Source organism: Choloepus didactylus, chromosome 5, assembly GCF_015220235.1.
Source record: "Choloepus didactylus isolate mChoDid1 chromosome 5, mChoDid1.pri, whole genome shotgun sequence".
Taxonomy (NCBI): domain Eukaryota; kingdom Metazoa; phylum Chordata; class Mammalia; order Pilosa; family Megalonychidae; genus Choloepus; species Choloepus didactylus.
In genome coordinates, this window is record NC_051311.1 from 28,906,039 (window position 1) to 28,929,245 (window position 23,207).

The 23,207-nt window shown below is 39.1% G+C and overlaps 1 protein-coding gene and 1 pseudogene across 1 annotated transcript in view; both read left to right on the forward strand.

The window, feature by feature from the left end:
* PTPRN2 (protein tyrosine phosphatase receptor type N2) overlaps window positions 1-23,207 on the forward strand; it is a 1,313,563-nt gene that overhangs the window by 523,970 nt on the left and 766,386 nt on the right. The window contains exon 5 of the mRNA XM_037835719.1: window positions 1,203-1,365. Within this exon, the coding sequence (XP_037691647.1) occupies window positions 1,203-1,365 (163 nt within the window). The remainder of the gene's footprint in view (window positions 1-1,202; window positions 1,366-23,207) is intronic.
* LOC119533858 lies at window positions 7,897-8,852 on the forward strand (annotated as a pseudogene).

A 23,207-nucleotide genomic window follows, 5' to 3' on the forward strand; every position in this document is an offset into this window, starting at 1 on the left:
CAGAGTCAGCAAAAGCAGGCTGTGTCCTTCTCACATCTCATCACTCTCACCTCCTTTTCTGCTTCCCTCTTCCATTTTAAGAATAATTGTGATTACATTGGGCCCATCCAGGTAACCCAGGATAATCTCCCTGTTTTAAGGTCCACTGATTAGCAACCTTAATTAATTCCATCTGCAACCTTAATTCCCCTTTGCCATATAACCTAACTTACAGGTTCCAGGGAGTAAGATATAGACATCTTTGAAGGGCCATTGTCTGCCTACCACAAGCTCTTGACCGCTTACCAAGTGCTTTCACTACTTTATTTCTTTTGAACCTCTGAACAATTTTACATAAGGGGCACCTGAGATTTCAGAAGTCCCACAGCAAGGAGGTGATAAGACTAGGGCTCAATTTCAGGTTTCCAACTATTTCTGGGGCTCTTTCTACAATATTGTGCCATGCCTCCCTTCACTAGAGGGTTTCAAGTTCTCCTTTTATATATCTGCCCTGCTTTAGATATAAAATGGTTCAATTCTCATTTTTACTACTTCTTGATCTCCACTCCAGGCTGGCAGGGCTCCTTATAAACCCACTGAATGTGTTATACCCATTCCCAAAACTATACCTTTCTTGCCGCCTCTGCCCTCCTCTTCATTCCCCATAAGAAAGCCCTCACTCTTAGTTGCTTTTATCTAGTTCTATTGGCCACCTCTTCTTCATAGACCATCTCCTGCTCCAAGCGTGCCTTGTACTTTCACTCTCTCTCCCTTTTATGTCTCTCTTAGAATTTTGTTGAACTTGCAGCTAATATTTTTCATTGCTCTATAATTATTTCCCGTATATTAGTTTTATCTACTGTCCTAGACTGTCAGTTGCATCACTGATTGAGAACATGCCTAAGTGGTAAGCCCTCTACTAGGGTCATTCATTAATTCCTTAGAACAGCTCTGGTAGGCATTAGCCTACCTTATATGTTAGAAAACTGAGGCTCAGGGAAGTTAAGTGAGAAACTCAAATCCCACAGTAATGAATAACAAAGTGCAAGTTGGAGTTAGCTGGGTTTGACCATACCATCTGCATTCTCAGCAGGGGATGCTTGAGGTCAGGTTTTATGACCTAAGTTTCTCTCATACTCCCATAGTGGTGTCTATTGGAGAAAAAGGCAGTTAATCGACACTAAGCAAACGTGATAGATTTGTGTTTTTCTTTTGCTTTTCAGGACCTCTAAACAGAATGTTGGCAACGAGAGGAGGTTCAGCCTGGAGAACGACGTTACCTTGACCAAGACTCTTCAACAATACCTTCCTTACCTGGGGATTCTGTCCCAGGCCACAGTTTCAAATGTGTACCCCAGGATGAAGAGTGACAAATCACCAACTAAGGTTGAAACTTGTAACTTACTTTTTATAAGCTATAGTTTAACTTTGACTTGGCTTGGCAGTTTTCTCCAGGGTACAGATACTTATGAATGTTTCATAAAGCTGTGGCTTCTCTTGATTTTACTCCTTTAGCTCATGCTAATGGGCAATAAAGTAAAGATCTAGAGCAGGGTGGAGAAAAATATTTATGGTGCCCCTTTTGGAGTCACAGGTACTTAGAAGTCCAACAATAGGGCTGATTCTGCATGCAGGTAGCCTACCTGGTGTAAAAGTCGAGCCAATTAATTTTCCAAGCTACCCTTGGGCCTGAAAGTCTTTAGAATCTCTTCTTGGGGATAAGGTATTGTAAAAAAAATATGAACATAACACCTGTGAGTCAAGACAGCATCATGTTTACCCTTTAAGGAAAAGACCATGTGTTCACTGTCTATAACCCCAAAACAGATTGGGACCTGAGGAAATTATAGCAATGGACTCTCAAAACTGATAAGAGAAAGGAGGGCAAGAAGGACCCTGAATTTGGCTGGAATTGTTGGCATAGAGTGGCCATACCTTCTGGTTTGCCAGGCACAGTGCTGGATTTAGCACTGAAAGGCCTGTGTCCCAGGAAACCCCTCAGCCCCAAGCAAACCTACTCTTGGTGGGCATCCTGGGACAGCAAAAGGACACTGTGGCTGCCTGTGTAGGAAAGTATCCAGAGAGTGTGGGTACCAAAAGTTGAGATGGATAGATTAGAAATATGGGAGAGACAGACAGACTTTGGAAGATAAACTACCAAAATATTTCATCCAGGACTAAGCCTAATTGTTATAGTCTCCATTATAAGATCATTTTATACTAATGCAAAATCTGCCCAAGAGCCATTTCGGGATATGAAACCTGTTCAAAAGGACATTTTAAAGAAACTAGAATTTGAAATGTCAATGAACTTTTTAAATGGAAAAGTATGCATGATTATTATGACAGCTTGTTAAACTAGAGTTGCCAGAGTTTGACTTGCCTAGAAAAAGGAAGGAGATGGGGTGTTAGAGGAGTGATCTTCAGACTCTGAGGATCATTATGCATTTTGAAGATAGAATTTTGGGCAAAGTATTGAAGCCCAGGATGATCCTGGGTATGCTGGATATGTGACAGCTCTACTTCTTTTTCGGCAAAGTGTTAGTAACAATCAACTTAAATCCAACTTTTTTTTTGAGACCAAAGCCATGGCAACCCAAGACTGATGAAAATTTGAGGGATTCTATTTGCTTTTTTTTAAACTCTACTATAGTTTCTTCAGAAGATGGTTGTGGCTTTTGCAATAGCCCTTGGAAATGCATGGGAAGCAATTTAGGCCAAATTTTCAATTATTTTCCTGCAATCAAGGGGTTGAAATTGTTAAAGTCAACCTAGTGCTGGTATATCGGGCATCAAGCATATACCTAAAAAGTTCAGTTTGAAATCCTCTTAGAGTTCACTCCACTTATGAGGTCTTACAGAGTTGATTGGGGATTTTAGTGGAACCTTGAATTTGGCACCTCAGAAAACAGGGGTACATATTTTCATAGAGGAATGCTGCAGTACCACAGATTTTAATGATTTTGATGTGGGCTAGATTAAGAAGCTTGTTCATTTCTATATCTTAAGAGCAAGCTCCAGAGAAAGATCCAGATCTGTTATGCTAAGTGTCCTCCAAAATAACTTGTGTTATGACCTTAGCAGTCATTAGACAGACATCCACCCCATATTTGACTAGCAAGCGTTTTATAATAATGTTTGAGCACAGAGACTAGCTCCACCACCATGCTGCATGAATAAAAAGCCCAGGGCACATACTTGGGCCAGAGAGTGTTCTAGAGCTCCTGGAAGTCATGTTGGAGGGGCTGGATTGGACTGCTCCAAGGAAAGTTGGGCATTTTGTCCAGTGGTACCACTCCCATATTTGCATTTTCCCCCTGAGGAGGAAGCAGTGTTAACAGGATCCCCTTGGAACATCTGCTGAGTGGCCTGGATCATGCAAATTTGTTTGCCTGCTTTGTGGAAGTCCCATCCCTAATGCTGGAGGTGGAGGGGGGGATCATCAGTTTTCATGGAAATTCAACAGAGCTCTCCTGCCCTCTAGAAGTAGAGAATAACATAATGTACGAATGATTCTAGCACTGTACTTTGCCCAAGCCTTCCCATCCCTGATATAGACCATTTGCCAGATTGAAAAATACAACTTAAAGCCTTTTATATAAACTACCAACAAGCATCTCAACATGAGCCTTAACCCTATTTGAATCAGGTCCATCTAATGCTAGGTTTGTTTGTTTGTTTGTTTTTCGGTTAAACTTAAATTAAAAATTTTTTCTGTTGTTTTATTCATTCACTGATATTGACACCAGGCTGGATATTGCAGGGGTTGAAGATGAATTGAGCCTGGATCTTTTCCTTAGAGAATCAGTGATGTGTACATATGGATGGTGAGATCAATGAGAGAGGCAGAGTTTAGAGCCAGTTCAGAGCCCAGTTTCCCCAACCAACATACCCTTGGGGAAGTTATTTAACCTGTCTTCCCTTCAGGTTCCTCAACTGTAAAATTAGGATGATGATAGTCATAAACTCATTGTGAAGATTAAAGAAGAAAACTACTGTAAAACTCGTAGTGAAATGACCAACAAATAGTAGTTATTGTAATGTTATTTTTATTAATTTTAATAAAATAATCTTTTACAAATAAAACAAAAATTAGGTCAAGACTCTGAAAGCCATTTGGCAGAAACTTGGTAAATTTCTCTAGCTCTACAAATGAAAATCAGAGGAAAGCAACTGTACTTGCAAAACAAATTTAATCAATATAACCCATTGCCTTAGAATTCCAAGAAGTAGCAGGCTGCTATCCTTGGCATAATGCAACGCAATACAGATTTCATTTGTTTACTTCATGGCACAGTGGAAAATCAATATTTCTCCCAATTCCCTTGAATATTGGTAATTTAAGTACAAACAAATGCAGAATAATTTTTTTTTTTTTTTTTTTCTGTCTCCCTCCTTTGTCTCCCGTTGTGTCTTTTATCAGAGGAGACATGAAGCTACATGCTCAGCCTTCACTACTGCTGTGGGATTTCTGGACTTCTGTAATGGAGATATCACATCATGTCTCTAGATGTTGGACGTAAATAATCAATAAACAGTAACTTGTGTGCAGTCTAGAGATGGTTTTAGTAGTGTAAGTGGGAAAGGGAAAAGAGTTATTAAAAGTTTCAGAGACTCAGAAGAAGTTTGAGTGACAGAAAATCAGTTGAATTTCCTTATGAAGCAGTTTCACATGTTTTCTCCCAAATTGAACGGTGATATTATGCAAACCTAGACCTATGTCCCAGATGCCCTCTTCCTCTTCTACCAAAATAGAAGAGAGGAGGACCACATACTCAGAGAACAGCCAGCCTGCCTCAGAGAAGGGCTGTTAATCAAGCATAAACAGGAAGAGCATTTGGTTTTATAAAATGGAAGCCTCAGTTGTTCAATTCTGATCTTAGGATCATGTTTCTCTTCCAGTTTTCATTATTTTATGAACTTAGCCCTAGTAACAAAATGAAAGAGTCAAACTGAGAACAGAATTTGCTCACTGGACAAGGAATGGCATGAAATGTACCAGACATCTGAAGGGTGTATTCAAAGAAATGCCCACTGATTCTGTGCCACACTCCTTGCAGCCCAGTAAAACAAGCAGGTGTGACATTCAGGCATTAAAAAACAAGCCTGTAGTTCAGTGTAGAAACTTTCTGAAACTGGAAATTTTTAGTAGAATATCGAGCAGTTCATGCTATGAGCCATTAGGAGGAATTGTGGATAATGCCGTGTGAAACAGCTAATAGCAGCTCCTGTAGGAGAGAGCAGATTCCTGTAGAAGATAGAAGCGCTGCTCCTTAAAGCAGCTCTTAGGATATTCAGCATTTCTTGAGGTGGGAAAATAATTCTGCTATTTCCCTATTAGTTGGATACTTATCAGGCCAAAGGAGTGTGAGCAATGAATTTGTAGCCTTGTTAACACGCAAAGTAGTATTTACCACGGAAAGTCTTTCCAGTCCTGATTTATGCATATTGTGATTCCAATAAAAGGGAATCAGAATACTGAGTTCTGAGATTGTTTTCAAAGCAGACTTCTCCATACTATAAAGATACTGTGATTTGATGTCTTTGCACTAGAATATTCATTCCTTCAGAAGCTTATGATTGGGATTTGGAAAGGTTGAGCTCTTGTGGTGTAGGCAGGTTAACTCTGCAGACATCTCCACCCCAGGGTTGCTGAGGTGCATGGGAAAGGAATGTCATTCTTCTCCTTGACATGTTGTCATTGCCAACATCCCTACCTGCTCTCCATTTTAAGAAACAGAAATGGGAAAATAGGGACTGAGGCTGGTCTTGTCAAGCATTCTATCAGCAATTATTTGCCACCTTCTGTTAAGTTTGGCCTCTGAAATCTTTAAAATTCTCACCCTGTAGGATGACCATACATCACAATTTGCCTAGGACAGTGCTGGTTTATGACCGTTGCCCCAGCATAATTATTAAGACATTTATTCCTTTGCAAAAATTGCCCAGTTTGAATAATAAATTATAAGGTCATCCTACCACTCGGCCATTTTAGCACTCTGGTCACAAGGATTATTCATAAAATGAGCACTTGGTGGCATTTTTGGCTTAGGTATTAGCATTTTTCTTCCGTGTTAAGATAGATGCTTTTCTATATTAAAAAATGCTTGAAACTCAGAACTTATTACTTTCTCAGTACAGTGTTTAAATGAGGAGAAAACTCTTAGTCATCTCTCTAATGAACAAAGACTGAAAAAAGTACACAAAGTACATAATCAGATGTTACCAAAGCTATTGTGCAGACTTTTGTTGCTACATAAATATAGCCAGCTAGGGATTTGGGGGGTGCTTTCTGATCCCTTCCTCTCTCAGTTGATGAAATATTTCAATTGGAAATTTAGGCTTTATACACTGATGATCTTTCAAGGTACAACCACTTCCCAATGAATTATTTTATAAATCATCTTTCCCTATGTATCTGTCATCAAAAATCTAACTCTAGCATAGAGAGTCAGAGAAATAATCTGAATTTATTATCTTTAGAGGCTTTAATATCGATTGCTTCATAACAGAAGCCATAGGGAATAAAATCACACTACTCCTTTTAAATCAAACTGGCTAACTCAAAGCTCTGACATACTAATTGAACTCTTATTGATGACTAAATCAAAGTGTTATTATTACATCTGCATTGATAGTGGTAATAACCGATTCCTTTTTTTATAGACTGCTTTAGCATTAGTTCAAAGCCCTTTTAATCATTATATATAGAGCACTATAAAGTCCCCATATACTCTATATAATTGAGGAAGTTTAAATCTAAATTTATCACTTGTCATTACCATTAATTAATTGATTTACTTTGGAAACCTTGTTTAAAACACTTTTTTTTATGTGCTAGAAACTGCTAGGTGCTGGGATTAAGAAGATAAAATGTTAGTCTCTGGCCTTTATGACTTTATAGTCTTTTTGGATAAGAGAGACAAATAAGTATACAGTTAAAACATAGAGCAATTACTGTAGTAGAAGGAAAGCTAAAGTAAAGGGAACTCTTAAACCAGAATGCAGCAAATGGGATCATAGAGGGCTTCTAAGAAGATGGAATTTTTGAAGGACAACTAGAAATCACCTGTTGAAGAGACTGTGGTAGAATTAAAATATATGATGTCAAGATACCATTCCCATTCTCATCCTAACAACATGGATAAGCCTAAAAAGCTACAAAATCATAGCTTTTTAAAAGCCCACCAGAGAGCTAAGGATACAAAGAAACCTAATTGAACCAAATTCTGGAGAGTGATGAACCCACTGGAAATAACCACAGCTGCTATCATACATGGTGGAACATCTATAGAGGAAATCCATGATAGAAGGGGATAAGAATTCAGCCAAACTTGTTAGGAGCTGTTGACAGCTGCATGTAGAATGATGTGAGAGACACATTCTACAGAGTGAGTCTGCCTACACCTGCCAAGTCTTTCCCATGGGCTTTCACTGATACAGTTCACTAAAGGCTGGGATAAGGGAAGGAAAACTGAGAGAGATCCTTTGAAGGAACTCCTGGCTTTTATAGAGTATACTGCAGTGGCTCTCTGAAGACTTGGAACATGGGATCATGGTGGAGAAATCTTACGAAGTGCAGAAAGCCATGGTGAAGGAATTTTTCTGGTTGAAGGAAATCCTGCTACAATGGTCTTCCTGGTGTCAGGGGCTTGGCTGAAGCATCTTGGGAAATTCAGGGAAACCGACTCATGTTGGCTTCAAGGACGTAGATTTTAACTATTATGAATAAAGCTGCTATCAACATTCATGTCGAAGCCTTTGTATGGCAATCTGTTTTTATTTCTCTTGAGTAAATAGGTGTAGAATTGCTGGGGTTTGTGGATCCTCCAGTCCTTCTCTATGATGTGGAAAGACATCAGTCCCTACATGGAAAGACATCAGTCCCTACTCCATCCTCCCTTAAGTTATCAAAGGATGAAGGAGTGATGGGTCCAGGTGGGGCTGCTGGCTGTGCCCCTGCTTGCTATATATCTGCACATCCCACCCCCTCAGCTTTCCCCTGCTCTACACTCTTGGAAGTCTTCAGGCAAATTTTTCACCTACAAGGAACTGTGCATCTCCTACCAAGACTCAGTGGGTATGGTTGGAATTCCAGAGATAGTTGTGCTTTTACATGGCTTGCCACCTTCCAGCTGTGATTGGGACAAGAGTTGGGAAGGTCTGACCCTGAGGTTTCATCGAGAGATTGCCCTTGATTTCTTAGGCTTTGGCTTCAGTAACAAACCAAGACCACATCACTACTCCATATTTGAGCAAGCTAGCATTGTGGAGGTGCTTTTGTGGTATCTGGGGCTCCAGAACCATAGGATCAATCTTTTGTCTCATGATTATGAAGACATCGTTGCTCAGGAGCTGCTCCATAGGCATAAGCAGAATCAATTGGAGTGACTTACTATAAAGAGTCTTTGTCTGTCAAATGGAGGTATATTTCCTGATACTTACCATCCTCTCCTTCTCCAGAAGCTAATGGAGTCATGTTGTCATCCATCCTCACATGCTTAATGAACTTCTTTGTATTCTGTCGATGTTTCACCCCAGTCTTTGGGCCATACACCCGACCCTCTGAGAGCAAGCTGTCAGACACGTGGGCAGGGATCTGCAACAATGACAGTCTCTCAAAGTACATCAGTCAAAGGAAGAAGTTTAGAAGATGTTGGGTGGGAGCTCTTGCCTCCATAACTATTCCCATTCATTTTATCTGTGGACCACTGGATCCTGTAAATCCTTATCCGGGGTTTTTGGAGCTGCACAGGAAAACACTGCTGCAGAACACAATGTCGATTCTGGATGACCTCATTAGCCACTAACCACAGCTAGAGGATCCCATGGGCTTCTTGAATGCATATATGGGCTTCATCAAGTCCTTCTGAGCTGGAAAGAGTAGCTTCCCTGTATTACTTCCCCTACTCCCTTATCTGTTGTATGTTCCATTTAGGAACAAATGCCCAAAGGAGTTCCTGGCCACCAAACTCTATTCTCTCACAAAAGTCCACTTACTCACATTGGTGGACAGTGTATTGTAAAAAGCCAGCAGAGACTCTGCCTTAGTGTTGACCTCATATTCCACATCCCCTTTCTTTGACAGCTGACCAAGTGTATGGACTTGGTCTGTTATTAGGAAATTCTTATTGAGCACTACCACTCACTGATGTGGAAAGGTAGGCAGACATTCTTTTTTATAAGACTTTTAGATACGTCTATGTTTTTTTCTGAAATACTTAGAAATGTTAATTTCTGGCCTAACCCCAATTGAAAAAAAAAGTAAAAATTGAGGAGAGAGGGTGCCTCTGAATGGCTCTGAACAACGCAGCTTCAAGTGACAGTGAGTTTTCCTTGTCATAACTTTGGATTTAGTTTCATCAGCTGCTTCTAATTATAGACATTTTGTTAAAACAGATTTTGGTTTAAATAATGCAGTATTCGAAGTATGCTTTAAGACTATGATTTACCTGCATGTATACATGTATTTTATACTAAACCAGCAAACTCTTACTCTGGCAGAGTAGGGAACCTTATGAAACATGCTTAATTTCTGAATAAATTGAACTAAATCTAAACTATTTTCAGAATTTCCTAAAATCACAAGTCTTGAAGGACCAATAGCTTCTGTGCCAGAGATTTACTGTTATTAGCTGGAAAGACCAATTCTTTCCAATTGGCAAATTACAGTCTTTGACTATTCACACCTCAGTGCTTAGAAGCATGGTTCTTCTGAATTAAAGTGGAGGGGAGGGGATTGTTGTATAGTCCAAGTTATCATGCTAAATGTACACTGATTCCTTTTATGATGATTGCTTAACTTCGCATTGGTTGTCCCAGAGAGGCTTTCTCATGAAGCTCAGCAATTCCTGCGCTTTCAGACAGGAAAGTTCCAGAAACTTTAAGAACAAATTTGAAAGACTTATGAGCAGATGATGCTGAATCCTTTTTTTTTTAAGCCACAGTTTCATTGTCTTAGTCAAAACAGGATTATTAAATGATTATTTTCAATTCATTTTTTAAATTAGCAACTTCAAGTATAACAACTTTGAAACTAGGCTAAGTGTTTATTTTCTATTAATAAAAATGAATTTTGACAAAAAAAAAAGCAAGCCATGGTGAGACTAGAGAGGGAAAAGAACCCTTCAGCAATCACAGATTGGCACCTGGGATATAAAGCAGAGAGATATCTTTCATGGTTCAGAAAAGTGGCAGCTGGCTGCAAAATATAAAGAGATCTCCAGGGTCTCACTAGAGCTTAAATCTAAGCCCTGTTGTAAAAAAGTCCCAAACCTGCCCTCAAAATAACTGTAGCCAGTAATGACTGAATCTGACTGACTCTGCAACAAGATCCGCTCCCATTTAAACTACAGATTAGATTGAGAGCCCCCACATTAGCAGACTGATAGAAGAAGGGACATACCATTTTCTAGGGATAAATACTGTTTACTTCATTGTTTATTACTGTTTAAAACAAAATTTCCAGCATACTATAAAAAAATTAGGAGATGCCTAAAGAATCAAGAAAATGTGACTCATGGTCAAGAGAAGAAAGTGTCAATAAAAGAAGGCTCATATGCCTCTACTGTTGGAATTATTAGAAAGGGAAGTTATAATAAAGGGAAATATGTCAAAGGATTAGTGGGGGATGTGAAAAACATAAATGAGCAAATGGAAAATTTCAACTGAGAGATGGAAATGGTAAAGAGAACCAACTGGAAATACTAGAAATGAAAACTGTAAGATTAGAAATAAATAATTCATTCGATGGGTTTAATTATAGACTCTTCACAGTAGAGGAAGGATTATTGAATTTGAAGACAGGTCAATGGAAATTATCCAAAGCAAAACATAAAGAGCACAAAAGGAGTTCCAAAATGGAAGATTTTGGGGGACAATATTACACAGTCTAATATATGAGCAGTTAGAGTCCTAAAAAGAAAAGAAATAGAGAGAATGAGAATGAGGCAGAATTATTTCAAGAAATAATGGCTGCAATTTTTCCAAAATTGATAAGACACATCAAAACAATGATCCAAGAGGCTCAGTGATCATCATAAATCCAAAGAAAACCAAATCTAGGTGTATCATAATCAAACTGGTGAAAACCAAAGATAAATAGAAAATCTTAAAAGCAGCCTGAGGGAAAAATAAACATATTTTTATATTTGGAGGAACAATCATAAAAATGAAGTCTTACTTCTCATCTGGAGGCCAGATGACAATGGAACAACATCTTTAAAATGCTGAAAGAAAAAAATGGTTGACTGAAAACCCCATATACTTGAAAACTGGAGGTGAAATAGGATTCTCACACAGACAAAAATAGAGAGAATCTGTCTATTGAAGACCTGTACTTCTCTTCTTCAAAATACAGGTTGAGAAAGGAAAGGCCATATCATAGTCTGAGAAAACATTTGCAAATAATACACCTGATAAAGGACTTCTCTCCAGAATGTATAAACTACTCTCAAAACTTATTAAAAATGACAACCAAATAAAAAAAATTGGCAAAAGATCTGAACAGACACTTCACCAAAGATGATAAACAGATAGACATAAGCTTTTGTGAAATGTTCAACATCTTTGTTCATTAGGGAAATGCAAATTAAAAATACAATGAGGTACCACTTCACACCTATTAGAAGGGCTAACATGTAAAAAGGCTGACCGTATCAAGTGTTGGTGAGGAGGTGGAGGAACTGGAGCTCTCATACATTACTGGTGGAAAACATTACTTTGAAAACATTTTGACAGTTTCTTAAAAGGTTAAACATATACCTGCCCTACTATCTAGCCATTCCACTCCTACCCAAGAGAAATTGAGCATCTGCCCATTCAAAGATGTGTACGCAAATCTTCATAACAACTTCAGTAGAAATTGCCAAAAACTGGAAACAATCCAAATATCCAACAACAAGGTAATAGATGAACAAATTGTGTTGGTCCATAAAATGGAACGCTACATAGCAATAAAAATGAACCAACATAGATGAGTCCTAAAGTAATTATGCTGAGTGAAAGACACACACACACACAAAAGAGAACATACTATATAATTCTATTTTATAAAATTCTAGAAAATGAAAACTGTGTAGTGATAGAAAGCAGATTAGTAGTTGCCTGTGGATGTGGGAGTGAGGATGAGTAGGAGGGGAGGATTACAAAGGGGTGTGAGAAAACTTTTAAGGTGAGAGATATGTTCATTAACTTGATTGTGGTGATAGCTTCATACATATATACATACATCAAAACAAATGTGTACTATTTATTGTATGTCAATTGTACCTCAATAAAGCTGAAAGAGAGAAAAGACGAGCAACCCAATACAAAATGTATAAAGATTTTGAACAGATACTTTATAAAAAAGATAAACAAAGGCTAATAAGTGCATAAAAAGTGCTCAACATCATTATTAATCATGGAAATGCAAAGTAAAACTAAAAAGAATAACCATTTCATTCCATTAGAATGGCTAAATTTTTTTAAAAAAAATGACAACAACTCTTGGTGAGGATATAGAGTAATAGACATTCTCAAATTAGTGGGCACATATTGTTACAATCATTATTTGGCAGTTTCTTTAAAATTAAATATGCAATTAACCTGTGGCCCAGCAATTCCATTCTTGGGTATTTACCCAAGAGAAAGAAACAAATATATGTTCATAAGATTTGTACATCATTATTCCTAAAAGTCCCAACTGGAAACAACCCCAGTGTTCACCAACAAGCCTATCTTATCCCTGTTTCTTTAGTCCTGAAGAGGTGCTACCTTAGGAGATTGTGTTGGGGACATGGGTTTCCCCTGCCATGTACTTAGCTATGCCACTGGGAACAGCAAATGCAAAGACACAGAGCTGTGAGGACCATGGCCCACCATATTTTGTATATTCTACATCCATGATAATCATTTGGTCAAAACTGTGCCTGCTTGTGCAATTCTTTTCACTGACCTTTGGTGAGAAGCCAGTTTTGATGTTAGAGCCATTGTCAGCGTTCGGTAAGAATGTGTCATTCTTAATATACACAACAGTAAAAAGGGAGTAAGTCATAATGAGGGATTAATAAATGCTGGGCCTTTTATTATTAATTTCACTTGTGATTTCTCCTGCCAGGTGATCATTCAACCTTTCCCTCTATTCAACACTTAAAGTTACATAAAATCCCACTTGCAGTAGCAGCCCCATTCCCTTTCCAAAGGCCAAAGGTTCTCAGAACTACTCTAGGAAACATCAAACAATCCTGGGTGATTCAACATGCAAATCAACTTACTTTATTGTTCATTTGTGCATTCACTCATTAAGCAGACTGAGTGCCTAAGGTGTGACAGATGCTAAAATGCTGGGGATAAAAATATTTGCAATATGATAACTAAGTTTCTACCCCAGACCCAATTTCTGTTCCCTTCTCAGTGTTCTGTCCTGGGTCCTCCCTGGGCAGTGAGTTGCACTTCTGCCTTCTGCCAGGCACTGCGGTAGACTCTGCAGCTACATAATCGCACATAGCCCTTGCTCTCCCATAGTTGACTTTCTAAGCCAAGAGACAGTTATATAAATTAAGCAAGAACAAAGCACTGTGGGAAGCCAAATCTCTGTCATATTTTTCTTTAGTTTTGAGTTCTTTGTGGGCAGAAGACATTGTCTCTGTTCTCTTTCTTTTTTTTTTTTTCTTTTTTTTTTTTTAATCATCATTTTATTGAGATATATTCACATACCACGCAGTCATACAAAACAAATTGTACTTTCGATTGTTTACAGTACCATTACATAGTTGTACATTCATCACCTAAATCAATCCCTGACACCTTCATTAGCACACACACAAAAATAACAAGAATAATAATTAGAGTGAAAAAGAGCAATTGAAGTAAAAAAGAACACTGGGTACCTTTGTCTGTTTGTTTGCTTCCCCTACTTTTCTACACATCCATCCATAAACTAGACAAAGTGGAGTTTGGTCCTTATGGCATTCCCAATCCCACTGTCACCCCTCATAAGCTACATTTTTATACAACTGTCTTCGAGATTCATGGGTTCTGGGTTGTAGTTTAATAGTTTCAGGTATCCACCACCAGCTACCCCAATTCTTTAGAACCTAAAAAAGGTTGTCTAAAGTGTGCGTAAGAGTGCCCACCAGAGTGATCTCTCGGCTCGTTTTGGAATCTCTCTGCCACTGAAGCTTATTTCATTTCCTTTCACATCCCCCTTTTGGTCAAGAAGATGTTCTCCATCCCACGATGCCGGGTCTACATTCCTCCCCAGGAGTCATATTCCACGTTGCCAGGGAGATTCACTTCCCTGGGTGTCTGATCCCACGTAGGGGGGAGGGCAGTGATTTCACCTTTCAAGTTGGCTTAGCCAGAGAGAGAGGGCCACATCTGAGCAACAAAGAGGCATTCAGGAGGAGACTCTTAGGCACAAATACAGGGAGGCCTAGCCTCTCCTTTGCAGCAACCGTCTTCCCAAGGGTAAAACTTATGGTAGAGGGCTCAACCCATCAAACCACCAGTCCCCTATGTCTGTGGTCATGTTAGCAACCATGGAGGTGGGGTAGGCGAATACCCCTGCATTCTCCACAGGCTCCTCAAGGGGGCACTACATCTTTTTTTTTTTTTTTTTTTTTCCTTGTTTGTCTTTTTTCTTTTTTTTTTTTTTTTTAACTTTCCCTTCTTTTTTCAAATCAACTGTATGAAAAAAAAAGTTAAAAAGAAAACAAACATACAATAAAAGAACATTTCAAAGAGACCATAGCAAGGGAGTAAGAAAAAGACAACTAACCTAAGATAACTGCTTAACTTCCAACATGTTCCTACTTTACCCCAAGAAAGTTACATACTATAGCAACATTTCAGTGAACTTGTTCCTACTACATCCATCAGAAATTAACAGACCATAGTCATTTCTGGGCATCCCCAGAACGTTAAATAGCTTATCTGTTCTTCTTGGATTATTGTTCCCCCTTCCTTAATTGCTCTCTACTGCTAGTTCCCCTACATTCTACATTATAAACCATTTGTTTTACATTTTTCAAAGTTCACATTAGTGGTAGCATATAATATTTCTCTTTTTGTGCCTGGCTTATTTCGCTCAGCATTATGTCTTCAAGGTTCATCCATGTTGTCATATGTTTCACCAGATCGTTCCTTCTTACTGCCGCGTAGTATTCCATCGTGTGTATATACCACATTTTATTTATCCACTCATCTGTTGATGGACATTTGGGTTGTTTCCATCTCTTGGCAATTGTGAATAATGCTGCTATGAACATTGGCGTGCAGATATCTGTTCGTGTCACTGCTTTCCGATCTTCCGGGTATATCCCGAGAAGTGCAATCGCTGGATCGAATGGTAGCTCTATCTCTAGTTTTCTAAGGAACTGCCAGACTGACTTCCAGAGTGGCTGAACCATTATACAGTCCCACCAACAATGAATAAGAGTTCCAATTTCTCCACATCCCCTCCAGCATTTGTAGTTTCCTGTTTGTTTAATGGCAGCCATTCTAACCGGTGTTAGATGGTATCTCATTGTGGTCTTAATTTGCATCTCTCTAATAGCTAGTGAAGCTGAACATTTTTTCATGTGTTTCTTGGCCATTTGTATTTCCTCTTCAGAGAACTGTCTTTTCATATCTTTTGCCCATTTTATAATTGGGCTGTCTGTACTATTGTCATTGAGTTGTAGGATTTCTTTGTATATGCAAGATATCAGTCTTTTGTCAGATACATGGTTTCCAAAAATTTTTTCCCATTGAGTTGGCTGCCTCTTTACCTTTTTGAGAAATTCCTTTGAGGTGCAGAAACTTCTAAGCTTGAGGAGTTCCCATTTATCTATTTTCTCTTTTGTTGCTTGTGCTTTGGGTGTAAAGTCTAGGAAGTGGCCTCCTAATACAAGGTCTTGAAGATGTTTTCCTACATTATCTTCTAGGAGTTTAATGGTACTTTCTTTTATATTGAGATCTTTGGTCCATTTTGAGTTAATTTTTGTGTAGGGGGTGAGGTAGGGGTCCTCTTTCATTCTTTTGGATATGGATATCCAACTCTCCCAGCCCCATTTGTTGAAAAGACCATTATGGCTCAGTTCGGTGACTTTGGGGGCCTTATCAAAGATCAGTCGGCCATAGATCTGAGGGTCTATCTCTGAATTCTCAATTCGATTCCATTGATCTATATGTCTATCTTTGTGCCAGTACCATGCTGTTTTGGCAACTGTGGCTTTATAATAAGCTTCAAAGTCAGGGAGTGTAAGTCCTCCCACTTCGTTTTTCTTTTTTAAAGTGTCTTTAGCAATTCGAGGCATCTTCCCTTTCCAAATAAATTTGATAACTAGCTTTTCCAAGTCTGCAAAGTAGGTTGTTGGAATTTTGATTGGGATTGCATTGAATCTGTAGATGAGTTTGGGTAGAATTGACATCTTAATGACATTTAGCCTTCCTATCCATGAACATGGAATATTTTTCCATCTTTTAAGGTCCCCTTCTATTTCTTTTAGTAGAGTTATGTAGTTTTCTTTGTATAGGTCTTTTACATCTTTGGTTAAGTTGATTCCTAGGTACTTGATTTTTTTAGTTGCTATTGAAAATGGTATCTTTTTCTTGAGTGTCTCTTCAGTTTGTTCATTTCTAGCATATAGAAACATTACTGACTTATGTGCATTAATCTTGTATCCCGCTACTTTGCTAAATTTGTTTATTAGCTCTAGTAGGTGTATCGTTGATTTCCCAGGGTTTTCTAGATATAAGATCATATCATCTGCAAACAATGACAGTTTTACTTCTTCTTTTCCAATTTGGATGCCTTTTATTTCTTTGTCTTGCCGGATTGCCCTGGCTAGCACTTCCAGCACAATGTTGAATAACAGTGGTGACAGCGGGCATCCTTGTCTTGTTCCTGATCTTAGAGGGAAGGCTTTCAGTCTCTCACCATTGAGTACTATGCTGGCTGTGGGTTTTTCATATATGCTCTTTATCATGTTGAGGAAGTTTCCTTCAATTCCTACCTTTTGAAGTGTTTTTATCAAAAAGGGATGTTGGATTTTGTCAAATGCTTTTTCAGCATCTATTGAGATGATCAATTGATTTTTCCCTTTCGAGTTTTTAATGTGTTGTAATACATTGATTGTTTTTCTGATGTTGAACCATCCTTGCATGCCTGGAATAAACCCCACTTGGTCATGGTGTATGATTTTTTTAATGTGTCTTTGGATTCGATTTGCAAGTATTTTGTTGAGGATTTTTGCATCTATATTCATTAGGGAGATTGGCCGGTAGTTTTCCTTTTTTGTAGCATCTTTGCCTGGTTTTGGTATTAGATTGATGTTAGCTTCATAAAATGAGTTAGGTAGTGTTCCATTTTTTTCAATGTTTTGAAAGAGTTTGAGTAAGATTGGTGTCAGTTCTTTCTGGAAAGTTTGGTAGAATTCCCCTGTGAAGCCATCTGGCCCTGGGCATTTATTTGTGGGAAGATTTTTGATGACTGATTGGATCTCTTTGCTTGTGATGGGTTGGTTGAGGTCTTCTATTTCTTCTCTGGTCAGTCTAGGTTGTTCATATGTTTCCAGGAAATTGTCCATTTCTTCTACATTATCCAGTTTGTTGCCATACAGTTGTTCATAATATCCTCTTATAATTTTTTTAATTTCTTCAGGATCTGCAGTTATGTCACCTTTTTCATTCATTATTTTGTTTATATGGGTCTTCTCTCTTTTTGATTTTGTCAGTCTAGCTAGGGGCTTGTCAGTCTTGTTGATCTTCTCAAAGAACCAACTTTTGGTGATATTTATCCTTTCTATTGTTTTTTTTGTTCTCTATGTCATTTATTTCTGCTTTAATCCTTGTTATTTCTTTTCTTGTACTTGGTTTAGGATTGGTTTGCTGTTCATTTTCTAGCTTCTTCAGTTGATCCATTAGTTCTTTGATTTTGGCTCTTTCTTCCTTTTTAATATATGCGTTTAGTGCTATAAATTTCCCCCTTAGCACTGCTTTTGCTGCATCCCATAGGTTTTGGTATGTTGTGTTCTCATTTTCATTCGTCTCTATATATTTAGCAATTTCTCTTGCTATTTCTTCTTTAACCCACTGATTGTTTAGGAGTGTGTTGTTTAACCTCCAGGTATTTGTGAATTTTCTAAGTCTCTGATGGTTATTGACTTCTAATTGTATTCCATTGTGGTCAGAGAATGTGCTTTGAATAATTTCAATCTTTTTAAATTTATTGAGGCTTGTTTTATGTCCCAGCATATGATCTATTCTGGAGAAAGTTCCGTGAGCACTAGAAAAGTATGTGTATCCTGTTGATTTGGGATGTAATGTCCTGTAGATGTCTGTTAAATCTAATTCATTTATCAGATTGTTTAGGTTTTCAATTTCCTTATTGGTCTTCTGTCTGGTTGATCTATCTATAGGAGAGAGTGATGTGTTGAAGTCTCCCACAATTATTGTGGAAACATCAATTGCTTCCTTTAGTTTTGCCAATGTTTCTCTCATGTATTTTGTGGCACCTTGATTGGGTGCATAGACATTTACGATTGTTATTTCTTCTTGCTGAATTGCCCCTTTTATTAGTATGTAGTGGCCTTCTTTGTCTCTCAAAACATCCCTGCATTTGAAGTCTATTTTATCTGAGATTAATATTGCTACACCTGCTTTCTTTTGGCTGTAGCTTGCATGAAATATTTTTTTCCATCCTTTCACTTTCAGTTTCTTTGTGTCCCTGTGTCTAAGATGAGTCTCTTGTATGCAACATATTGATGGTTCATTTTTTTTGATCCATTCTGCGAATCTATATCTTTTAATTGGGGAGTTTAATCCATTTACATTCAACGTTAAAACCGTGAAGGCATTTCTTGAATCGGCCATCTTATCCTTTGGATTATGTTTGCCATATTTTTCCCTCTCTCTATTAATATCCTTTATTGTACCCATACCGAATCTCTTTAGTACTGAACCTTTCTCCAAGTCTCTCTGTCCTGTCTTTGTTTCTCTGTCTGTAGGGCTCCCTTTAGTATCTCCAGTAGGGCAGGTCTCTTGTTAGCAAATTCTCTCAGCATTTCTTTGTCTGTGAAAAATTTAAGCTCTCCCTCAAATTTGAAGGAGAGCTTTGCTGGATAAAGTATTCTTGGCTGGAAATTCCTCTCACTCAGAATTTTAAATATATCGTGCCACTGCCTTCTCGCCTCCATGGTGGCTGCTGAGTAGTCACTACTTAGTCTTATGCTGTTTCCTTTGTATGTGGTGAATTGCTTTTCTCTTGCTGCTTTCAGAACTTGCTCCTTCTCTTCTATGTTTGACAGTGTGATCAGTATATGTCTCGGAGTGGGTTTTTTTGGATTTATTCTATTGGAGTTCGCTGAGCATTTATGATTTGTGTATTTATGTTGTTTAGAAGATTTGGGAAGTTTTCCCCAACAATTTCTTTGAATACTCTTCCTAGACCTTTACCCTTTTCTTCCCCTTCTGGGACACCAATGAGTCTTATATTCGGACGTTTCATATTATCTATCATATCCCTGAGGTCCATTTCGAGTTTTTTCAATTTTTTTCCCCATTCTTTCTTTTATGCTTTCATTTTCCATTCTGTCATCTTCCAGGTCACTGATTCGTTGTTCAACTTCCTCTAGTCTTGTACTATGAGTGTCCAGAATCTTTTTAATTTGGTCAACAGTTTCTTTAATTTCCATAAGATCATCCATTTTTTTATTTAGTCTTGCAATGTCTTCTTTATGCTCTTCTAGGGTCTTCTTGATTTCCTTCATATCCCGTACTAGGGTCTCATTGTTCATCTTTAGTTCTTTGAGTAGCTGCTCTAGGTGTGTCTCTTCTGGTCTTTTGATTTGGGTGCTTGGGCTTGGGTTATCCATATCGTCTGGTTTTTTTCATATGCTTTATAATTTTCTGTTGTTTTTGGCCTCGTGGCATTTGCTGACCTTGATAGGGTTCTTTTAGGGTTTGTAGACCAGTTGAAGTCCTTATCTCTAATTTATCAGATCTACAGCTTCGTGGAGTACACTTTCTCTAACTAACCAGCAGGTGGCGTCCACGAGCCACCTGTTCTCCACAAGCCAGATCTCCCCTGCTTAGCCTTTTTGGTGAGTGGGGGAGTGAGTCTTGTGGGGCCCAATTGGTGTCCCAAGCTTGCGTGTGTAGTTGGTGTTGCCTGCCCTGTATGTGGGGCGTGTTTCTGGGCAGTCGGGGAGGGGGGGTGGCCCTAACAATCAAATCTCCCTGATGATCCTAGAGTTTTAAAGCTACTGCAATAGTCTAATCCTTCAGTTCAGTCCTGCCACAGTTTGTCTCTGCCACTGACCCACAAGTCTTTGGTATTGGCGTATGGCTCCTGAGACTTGCAAGTGGGCCCCTCTTCCAGGCTGTGCACCCCGGGTCCTCTGTTGAGGGATGACTGTGCTATGTCACAGGTGAGTGCCGTCCCCCCAGGGCAGTTCTGGGCTGCTGGGCTGTGTTGGGAGGCTCCCAGTCTGCTCAAATGATGGCTGAATGGGGCTCTGTTAATTCACACTGCTCCCCCTTCCCAGCTCTGGGACATTCAGCTGAGGTTGCAGGGAAGGCTAATGTCCACGCCCAGTTTTGTGGTGTGTGCCTGTTATTTGAAGCACTGGGGCAGCTCTGGGCTATGGGGCTGGCGATGGGCAGGAGTGTTTCCTTTCCACCAGGATGGTGGCTGTGAGCGGACACCCCCCTTTTCTTGGGAAGTTGTGTTGTTTAGTGAATTTTCTCAGCCACTGGATTATTGCCTTTTGTCTCAGAGCTCTCTTAGTTCTGCTCTTGACTTGACGTGCCCAAATTTCAATTCTTTGAAGCTTTCTGTATTGAGCTTCTTAGAGTAATTGTTTTAGAAAAAGCAAAAAGGATTTAAAAAAAAAAAAAAAAAAAAAAAAAAAAAAAAAAAAAAAAAACGGCCCTCCTCAGAGATCTAATGGGTTATTGAAATGCTAATAGACAAAGCAACCAGGGCCATTAAGGAAAGGTGCCCAGGGCAGAGAGATCAGCCTTGCTTCGGGATTTGCATATGCGCCTCAAGGCCTGATCTCTGCCCTTCCCCTTTCTGTGTTCACCAGAACTCCAAAAATCCTCTGCTTTTATTTTGGAGTTTTTCGTGTTGTTTTTTTTCTATGCCTGTCTCCTCTCTGCTGGGCTGGCTGCTCTCAGAGTCTCTGGTGTCTGGCCTCAGTCTATCTATGGTTGGAGTTTGAATCAGTAGAATGAGTTTCCGGTAAGAGCAGCCACTGCAATTCTCCCTTCTCCTTCCTGGAGCTGACAGCCCCTCCTCCCCCGGGACTGAGCCTGGCAGGGAGGGGCGCAGGTCCCCTGGCCGCAAAAACTTACAGATTTCGCTGATCTCAGCAGTTCCACGTTTTCATGAGTGTTGTATGAAGTATGCCCAAAGACAGATTGCTCTGTGGTGTCCAGTCCACGCAGTTCCTGGCTTTTTACCTACTTTCCTGGAGGAGTAACTAAAACATACAGCTCACCAGTCTGCCATCTTGCCCCGCCTCCCTCTGTTCTCTTTCTTTGTTTCTGTTTTAACTTCTCATATTGGCATGTATTCAGTATTCTCTGACCTCCTGACTATTGTTGACTTCTCCCAGCTGGACCCTTCAGAGCTGAGAAAGTGGACAAGGAAAACAAAGCAATAGGCTTGTTACCGAATGTTTTATTGTACTTTCTATAGACCCATGTTACATTAGAGTGGCAAAATCCCTAAAGATCTTCAGTTCATTCCTCTCATTTTGCAGGTAGGGAAACTGAGGCCAAGAGAGATGAAGTGAAATTTTCAATTTCAAACACTTAATTGGTAGCAGAGCTGAAATCATAATCCTGGAATTTTCATCCAGCTTTTTCAGGTTTATTTTTTTTAAGCCGTAAATCAGGGGTGGCCAAGTTCTATCCTTAAAACTCATTTGAACACAAGTTCAGCTGCTTTTTATCAGACAGACTGCAGGGATGCATTTGCTTCTTTCTGCAGTATAGCACGGGGTGAGAACACAGGCCCAAAGCCGGACAGGTCCAACACGTCCTCATTTAGTGACTTTGTTTCCTTGTCTGTAAAAAGAGGGAAATAGTGTCTATATCAAAGGGTTGCTAAGGGTGTTAAAATAAACTAAAACATATACAACAAAAGAACACAGACTGACATTAGCACTTAGTAAGTATTAGTCTTGGTTGCAATTATCCCTGCTACCCTCTAGTTGGCTTTGATAGTGGAATAATCTGTAACTTCTTGCCTTTTGCTTATTCGAGGTGGATAGAAAAATGTATCGAGACTCTCTGCTTGAGTCCATTTTCTTTACTTTTTATTTGCTGGGTATGGGACTATAGCGTGTGGCTACTAGTTAGGCCAAAATGCAAACCAGAAGGAGAACAAAATAAAGTGGAAATAATGGAAGATAAAAAAAAAAAAGTTGGTGTACAGAGTAGGGCCCCGAAGAGAAACAAAATTTGCTTCATGTCATCATTTGTCTCTTCAGAGAAATACCAAACTAGCACAATGTAGTCTTATTTGCAGATATCCATAATTCAACATCTACACCTCATTTTACTGTCAATGTTCCAGAAGATTCCTCAATCCTTTAGTTTAGCGCTTAATACTTTGCAACCTCATAGATTTTGTAAACTCTGTAAAAACTATTTGGGGACTGATTTTTCTAACTGAAAGCTCTATATCTTGACTGCAAAGATAGCACAACATAAACCAGTGTGAGGCTTCTCTGCTTCCCTGAATGCAAAAAAAAAAAAAAAAAAAAAAAAAAAAAATTGTGTTTTGTACTGGTGACAGCACTGTCAGTAAGAATGATGTCCTGCACCCCACATTCCCACTCTACTTCCTCCCTCCCTTTGTGGGTCACTTACAATGTGAATACCATTAAGCACTGACACCTTTCCACTGTGTTGTGACAGAGAGAGAGGGTGGGGAAGAGGGAGGGAAGGAGAGAGTAACACTGAACAAGTCACCAGATTCAACCTCTACAATCCAAGTGCAAAAGTGCACAGTGAAATAACCCCAACTCTGTATTAATGAGCTGGAGTCTGGGGGTGCTCAGGACTCCCCCATGAGGTGAGCTCCCAAATCTTGCCACTTCCAGTGATTGTTGGTGCTGTCTCATTAGGAAGCCCGAGGATGCCCTGCTGTTTCATGCTTTGTCATGCCAGCAGCAAGCACATCTTGATCAAAGTGTACTTGTCAACACTGCCTCCAGACTGTGAGATAACTGGAGAAAATGTTTTTTATATGG